At 35.7% G+C, this 7,736-nt stretch overlaps 1 protein-coding gene across 1 annotated transcript; it reads left to right on the forward strand.

Moving 5' to 3' along the window:
* The first annotated feature begins 2,429 nt into the window (after positions 1-2,429).
* Positions 2,430-6,691, forward strand: LOC131344886 (GTPase IMAP family member 9-like). The gene is made up of 5 exons (XM_058377432.1): positions 2,430-2,718; positions 3,393-3,456; positions 3,807-3,861; positions 3,955-4,020; positions 4,295-6,691. Exons 3-5 carry the CDS (start codon positions 3,846-3,848, stop codon positions 5,059-5,061), a joined length of 849 nt encoding a protein of 282 aa, XP_058233415.1. The 5' UTR covers positions 2,430-2,718; positions 3,393-3,456; positions 3,807-3,845; the 3' UTR covers positions 5,062-6,691.
* Positions 6,692-7,736: the final 1,045 nt, after the last annotated feature.

A 7,736-nucleotide genomic window follows, 5' to 3' on the forward strand; every position in this document is an offset into this window, starting at 1 on the left:
AAGAAAGAAAGAAAGAAAGAAAGAAAGAAAGAACAATTAAAAATGAAATGTGTTTAAAAGGAATGAGCTAATTTGCATATTAACACACACCTTATAAACAAATAAATAAACACATATTTCATCATTTCATCTAATCATAGTTTTTTTTTACATGTGATTGTGAGTCTTTTTTGATCATGTAAACATTTGAAGCAAAATTTCTCAATGTTGGAACTATTACGTGAATCAATAATACTATTGTTGTGTTTTCCTGTTACACTCTCACTCTTACTCATGATCTGTCTGACATTTCCTGTTATGTGTAGCTCATGATTCTGGGGGAAATCTAGTTCATTACAATTATACGCTTGTGGTCAGAAATCCCGTGCTGTAGCCTTTACTACAGAAGGTACAACCAAATAGCCACTTTTTGATAGAAGAAGGCGTGGCAGAACCAGAATTATCTCAATTTATACTTTCGTGCAATATAATGTATATTACGTGCAATATTATGTGCAATCTCATATTTATTTTTACAACATACTCATGTATTTATTCTTAATTCATTTTTTCATTTTCTTAAGATATTTAAATGTTATGTTTATGTCCTCGGTGCGGTCAAATTTTGTTGTACTGTATACAATGACAATAAAGTACGTTACCTTTACTTACTTTATTTAAAAATATAAATCTGTGAAAACCAGAGCAGATTTTATAAAACAACACACAGAGAAATTTTATCTCAGACAAATATGAAAAAATTCCAGGGTCAAGCACCGTTCTCTCAGTGTTTGATAGTCTTCCATAGGGATATTTAATTATGGGTGATTTGATCAAGAATACAATTCTAACTCTCTTTGGCATCAAATATAGTGCAACATTTTTGCACTCTTATTTTTAAGTATATCTCACTTAACATATTAGGTCATTTTTAACATAAAACTTGAACTGACATTACTTAAAATTCTGAATTTCATTTCATGTCTTTACTTAAAAAATGTTTTTGGGGAAGGTGTGATATTGTTTACTTAAGTGCCACAGCCATGTTAGACCTGTTTTTGTGTATTTAGTACACATTTTTGTATATACCATGTAGATCTCACAATAAATGACGTGTCCATCTTTGGGGAATAAACAGTTTCTGATTGTCATTGTCAGATTTGCAATTTATTATCAAAATATTATCTGTCCAATAAATAATAAATAAACATTTGTAAAATAATTGCATTTATTTTTGTCTAAAGTGCAAATGATCATGATGAATCAGTCAGTATGCACGAGCATGGATCTTTATCTGATCTGACTTCACTGGTGTTAGTCACAGGACAGTTCAGAAGGCGGATGTAAATAATTCTTTTCTTGTTTTGAATTCATACATGTGCAAATATAACTCTAACATCAGTAAAACATATTCAGTCATCAACAATTTAGCGATCAGTCATTTGGAATCCGAATCTTACCAAAATCTAAAACACCTCCTCAGTGTACAGTATGACTGGTCTAAGTTGTATCTGCCACCTGTAAGATAGTAGGCTTTGATGAAAGAGTTAGGAGTGGTCAGGATATAAATAACACAAAAGACAATTGCCCGATAAGTGCTCTTCTTTGTGTTCTCTTTGGCATCATATACATGACACATGATTAATTAAATGGCCGTCTTCTCTCTGCCCTGTCTGGATGTGACGCCACCTAATGCTCACCTTTTTTGTATTTAGTGTAATTAGTCACCTTATTTAAGCCTCACTGTGATTCCGTTCTAATTGTTGTTTAATATTAGTTGTGTTCCATGTTGCAAAAAAAAGCATACAATCACATATATCCATATATGCTTGCTTTTTGCTGCATTGTTTTCGGTTCTGCATTTTGTTGGAAGCAGCATGCAAATAGTCTTAAGTCGCAGACGAAAGACTAGAGAGAGAGAGAGAGAGAGAGAGAGAGAGAGAGAGAGAGAGAGAGAGTGAGGGTGTGTGAGAGACAGAGAGTTATGTTTCGGGAGTTTAGCCACATTCTTTTTTATATCCTCTTTTCCCCTCTTTTTTCCAGCTCCACTTGCGTTTCATTGTTTATTTCTAAATTTGTTCCAAATGTATAAAACTCTCACTCTTGCGCGCTCTAAGTCTTCCTCTGCTCTACTCTCATCTGACAGCGTCTTTGAACCGCTCACACCTTGCGCATGTGCAGTACGATAGGAACGTTCCACTATTCATGAATCATGGGGGGCCTCGCATTTGAAAACATGTAATAATAACGTTAACATCTTAATGGTTATAGACAGACCATACAATATATGATAGAAAAGTAATAAGTACTATATGATTATATAGGCTTCTTGGTATTGGTCGGGGCCTCCTAATTCCCTGGGGCCCTAAACGGCTGCTAACCCCGCTTATTGGTCCGCCCCGTGTTTAATAATAGTTGCGTTCCATGCGTTCTTGTTATGCCACAGTACAGTGCATTGTACTGTTCACTGTGCACAGTTCACTTGCATGTATTTCCATCCTTTTAGCTTTGTGCTATGTTTATATATCATGTCACTTTATAACCTAGCTTATTTTGCACAAAAAAAGCATACAGTCACTGATATTCTTTGGTATGCCACAGCCATGTGGCTACGCTTGATTTCTGCTGCAGGTTTTTTTTTTTAGCTCCACGTTTTGTCACCACGAGTAGCAGGAATAATGGTTGCTTCTGTGTCAAACTGAGAAAGAGAGAGAGAGAGAGAGAGAGAGAGAGAGCAAGGTAAGGACAGATTTTCTCTCCTGCTTGTGTGTTTACTCCTTTCATTCAACTTTTGATTATTTTAGTTTTTTTTGTTTCGACCATTTCATAATATTTATTGTGATCTATACATTTAAATCTCATCTATTAGAGCAAGATTTATTTCTACAGACTTTATTTTATTATATTCCCATCGTTCCGTTTTAACGCCTGCATGCAGAGGTGAAACCATATAATCATCACAAAGTGCTTTTTCCAAACATTATAATACACTCATATACACACTGATGAGTTACAAAATGACTATGAGGTGAGGAAGTAATGAATCAACAAGCTTAAACTAGAAGAAAACTACAAGCTTAGAACAAGCTGATGTGTGTTTCATCTGTCCAAGGCCAGCCACATGGTGTCCTGTTTATACCAAACATGTTGGACTTGCCACAAAACACATCTATATTCACTATATTCAGGTGGATCACATATCTCTGTCCTGAGCCAAAGCTGGGATTTAAATATATTATTTTACAGCTGCAACATACACACCTCCTTGCTCTTTATTATATATAGATACAACACTTTGAACGGCACAGCTAAACAAAATAACGTAATTTTTTTGTTTTGTTTAGGGTTTTGTACTCTGTCTGTTTTTTCTTTTCAATCTGGCAACCAACTCATACTTTGGGTTTCTATTACAGGTCTTTGATAACAGCGTACAGTGTCACATTTTGCTGCTAAAGCAGATCTCAGCGACATTAAAAGGTACCGTTTCTCCGGTATATAACTGTTTGTGTATCAGTGTTTTTTCGCGCTAGCTCAGCTAAGCTAAACTCTACCTCATAGAGGTGTCATTACACTGAACTTCAAAACAAATCAAAATCTGAATATAAACAATTATTTTTATTTAGTATTTTATGTTTATTAGCATGTTGAAATGCCATCAAATAATGCCATCTATTACGCTTTAACATAATCAGCAACGGAGAGGAGTTATTGGAACGTGTCCCAGCATTAAGTGGGGTGATTTATTACCAGCCAGAAATGAATTGTTTTTGTATAACATCCTAACGTGTGTACATCTCTTTACATTTACATTTCTGGCATTTATCCAGTCATCATAAAGGACAAGTCTCAATAACACCAAAAAGAAGATGGCAGCAGCTGAAGGTAAGAAAATGACCCCAGTATAACTATGTCTTTTTGTATAATATATTCTTTCTGTTTTGTTTTGTTTAAAAAAAAAATGCTGTTGCTTTTCAGGTGCTCCGGCAGTTCAGTGGCCTGCCAAGCGGACACGCAGGAGAAGCCTTATAGAACCGCCTACTAGTGAGTGACACTTATTTATTATTGGTGTAGTTAAAGGAAAATTCTTTCTTTAATGATTTGTAATGATTGATCTTTATAAGTAACATGTCATTCATTCAATGGTGTCCAATGTTTTATTTGTAATTCAATTCTGCATCGTCTATTTTCTCATCTGTTTTAAGCCCTTAAGGCTGTAAGAAGCTGGAGGCTTCTTTTAAAATTCATCCATTAGATGTATTTGAAAATGTTTATTGTACATAAAATGAAAGTTTCTCTACTAAATCCTGACTTGCAGTGAGTACATCGTTGAGGATTATCATGTTTGGAAGCTCTGGTCATCAGCAGCTCTTTCTCACCGAGTCGATCCTGCAGCGAGCGGTGTTTACCGGCGCTGATCCTCACACTATACTGACCACTAAAACTTCAGGAGAGATCCCTGAGAAAAAAGTGACTCTGGTCAACACCCCAAATCTCGTCGATCACGATTTATTTCACTATACGTTAAAAAAAGAGCTGAAGAAGGCGGTTTGTTTTTCCTGTCCAGGGCCACATGCTGTCCTGTTCACACTAAATCCATCAGAAATACCCTCAAATGTGTACGACATTTATAAACCGTTAGTGCGCTACTTTGGAGATCAAATCTTGAAATACACAATGATTGTTTTATACCATGAAGAAGAGGAGTTGAGCGAGTCAGAAGACAGTATGAAGGAAAATAAGCAGTTCAAGAAGCTTCTTGAGGACTGTGGCCAAAGATATCTGGTCTTCAGTGGAATGAAGAACAGGAGTGAGGGTGAAATGACAAGGCAGCTGTTTGAGGAAATAGAAAAGATGGTGGCAGAACATGGGATTTTTTCTAATTCGGAATTTGAAGATGCTGATAAACGAATCAGGAAAGAGGAAAAAATCCTCCAAGATCACAGAAAGAAGGAGGTCAGTACAATGCTGGAGGAACTGAAGAAGAAGCATTCTCAGGAAGATCTGGGAAGAGAAACTGAGCGTTATGAAGAAAAGATCAGGTTAGAGAACAGGGAAAAGGCAGAGATGCAGATCGCAGAGTGACATAAGTAAGCAATGTGAAATTCTGTGTTTTTCTAGGTCAGAACACTATGTGGCATAGAAACAGCATGAACGAAGTACCTCTTTTCAGTTAGCTAACTATCAGTTCGTCAACTAAATCTGTTCTCCAGTGAGTACTATAGATAAACCATTGAGGATTGGAAGCTGTGGCTATCAGGAGATTTCTGTCACAGAGTCAAACCTGCAAAGTGCGGTCTTTAACAGTGCTGATCCTCACACTATAGTAACTAGTAAAACTTCTGAAGTCTGCTCTCTGCACTTTCAGAAGGTGAAACTCAGTATATAATTTTGGAAAATCTGAGAAAGACGGAGGTACCTACACTATTAGAGGAACTGGAAAACAAGTATTCTCCATGAGATGTGGAAAAAGAAATGAACCGTTATAAAGAAACCATCTATTTACAGAAAAAGGAAAGGGCAGAGGTGCAGACTGCAGGTAGACTTCTCATTATGAGTGTATATGATTCATTCTGAGACTTCAGAGCAGTTTCAGAGATTTTGGAGCAGTATGTTCTGCAGTGGCTAATCCATCAGTAGCTGTTATTGGGGCATTAGATGCAAATTGAGTTCATTTGAAACTCACAATTTTCTTCTTTTGCACTAATAAAAGTAATATATGAGCAATATAAGCAATGAGCAATCTGCATTCACATAGTAGGTAAAAGTGGCCCAAAACTGATTTTCTTTTCTTTCTTTTTATACTATCTTCTGTTTCCCAACTGTTTAGTTAATTCTATTTTTAGTATAATTTTATTTAAAATTTAAAATTTTAATTTTGTATATTATTTATATTTTATGCTTATTTTATTCTCTTTTACTTTTATTCTTTTTGATTCTTTGAATGAGATTTGTGTTTTTTCTTATGGCACAGAAATGTTTGATAAATGATTATTATATTGAATGTTGTGAACTGCAGTTCGTTCCTGTTATTACTGATGTTATTAAAGCTATAAACAGCTTCTTTTTTCTCTTTGTTGTGAATGAGCTGTGCAAACAAATGTTAATGTGAAATGATTTCCTTTATTCTATTTTGTTAAATAAAAATACAAAGTTTTTTTTAATACTTTTTGGTGTATTCTCAGCACTAGAAATACTAGTATGTTAATTGACCGTTTTGCTCAAGTCCAGTCTCGGAGATACTCTCTGATTCCACCCTCAAAGAAATAGGATCGAAAAGTTACCAAGAGCATGAAGTAGACAAGATACAGACAAGCAGCAAGACAGATGAGAGAATGAGAGATGAGAGAACAATAAGAGAAGAGAGGCTGTAAAAAATAAATAAACAAAGGATAATACATACAGTAGTTAAAGTATAAACGAAGAATGAAATAAGAGGTACAAGTGTAATACAAATTATTGTAAAATGATGATAATAATAATAAAAAAGGATTACGACACTGCTTCACACACAAGCTGTAAAAGAGCTAATAATGCATGGCATACCTGTGTGAGAGAAAATGTCATGAATTTAATGAACTTTTTTAGTAGCAAGACTCTGAAATGATGGGAGTCAGAAAAAAGATTGAATGACATTTTCTAAAGTTACATACTCTGTGTTAATTTGTGTTTATTATTAAACAATATTACATAAACATGCCCTTACAAAACGTGTTATTCTTGCTTGCCCCCTCTCCCTGATTAGCCCCTGATGTTTTCAGATCCTAGAAATGTGGGGGTGTGTGTGTGGGTGTGTGTGTGGGTGTGTGTGTGGAGAGAGAGGTCAGTCAAAATCGCTTACAGTAAACGGCAACAATGCTCAACTAAAACGATCAACATTTACTTAATTCCTCTACACTCCGGGGGCAAAATTCGGGATAAATCATTCAGGGCTTGATTAAAAACTCAAGTCCTCAATGATTAGCCCTAGCGACACCCCTGATCTCAGTCACAGTTTATAAGTCTATGGTCTACAGTTTTCCGCCAATATGTGGTTAGCCACCATGATTAGAGTTTGTACAGGAAACGAGGGCTAAGACAGGACGGAGACGTGATGGAGGCGGGGATTTGACACCATAGAATACGCCCCAGTATGTCCATATAAGGTTACTGACGTCACCCAAAAAATCGCTGTCCTGGGAAACACGTGAGCAGCATATCCAGAAAAGTTCATTTACATAATAAAACTGCTGCCTACCCTCATAAAAGCAGAAAGGAAGAACGTGACTAACAACATACAAGAGAGTTTACTCCTTTTCTCCTGCTTACTCCTTTCATTCAGTGACTTTTGATTATTTTATTGTATTTTTTTGTTTCGACCATTTCATAATATTTATTGTGATCTATACATTTAAATCTAATCTATTAGAGCAAGATTTATTTCTGCAGACTTTATTTTATTATATTCCCATCGTTCTGTTTTATTGCCTGCATGCAGAAATGGAACCATGTAATCATCACAAAGTTTAAGGTGCTTTCTCTAACATTATAAGACCTAGAATTAAGAAACTTCAAGATGCAATCCCCTCTCTTAGTTTACAAGCAGGCAAAAGTGGCATGTAGATTAGTCCTTCATTCTGTTCTATGGTGTTGGTGAGTTTATTAAACATCAGTGAGAAAAGATCCTTAGCCTTCGCATGATGAGTAATGGTGGTACAATACTGATGGGATTTTTGCAAACCCTCGCGCAGACAGAACACACTTCAGTCAGTTTCAGAATG

This window comes from Hemibagrus wyckioides, linkage group LG24 (genome assembly GCF_019097595.1).
Source record: "Hemibagrus wyckioides isolate EC202008001 linkage group LG24, SWU_Hwy_1.0, whole genome shotgun sequence".
In the NCBI taxonomy this organism is placed as follows: Eukaryota; Metazoa; Chordata; class Actinopteri; order Siluriformes; family Bagridae; genus Hemibagrus; species Hemibagrus wyckioides.

What these genes read in the sequence shown, in the direction of transcription:
- LOC131344886 (XM_058377432.1), top strand. An exon ending in CCTTATAGAACCGCCTACTA is followed by an intron (nt 4,021 to 4,294) that starts GTGAGTGACACT and finishes CCTGACTTGCAG; the next exon opens with TGAGTACATCGTTGAGGATT.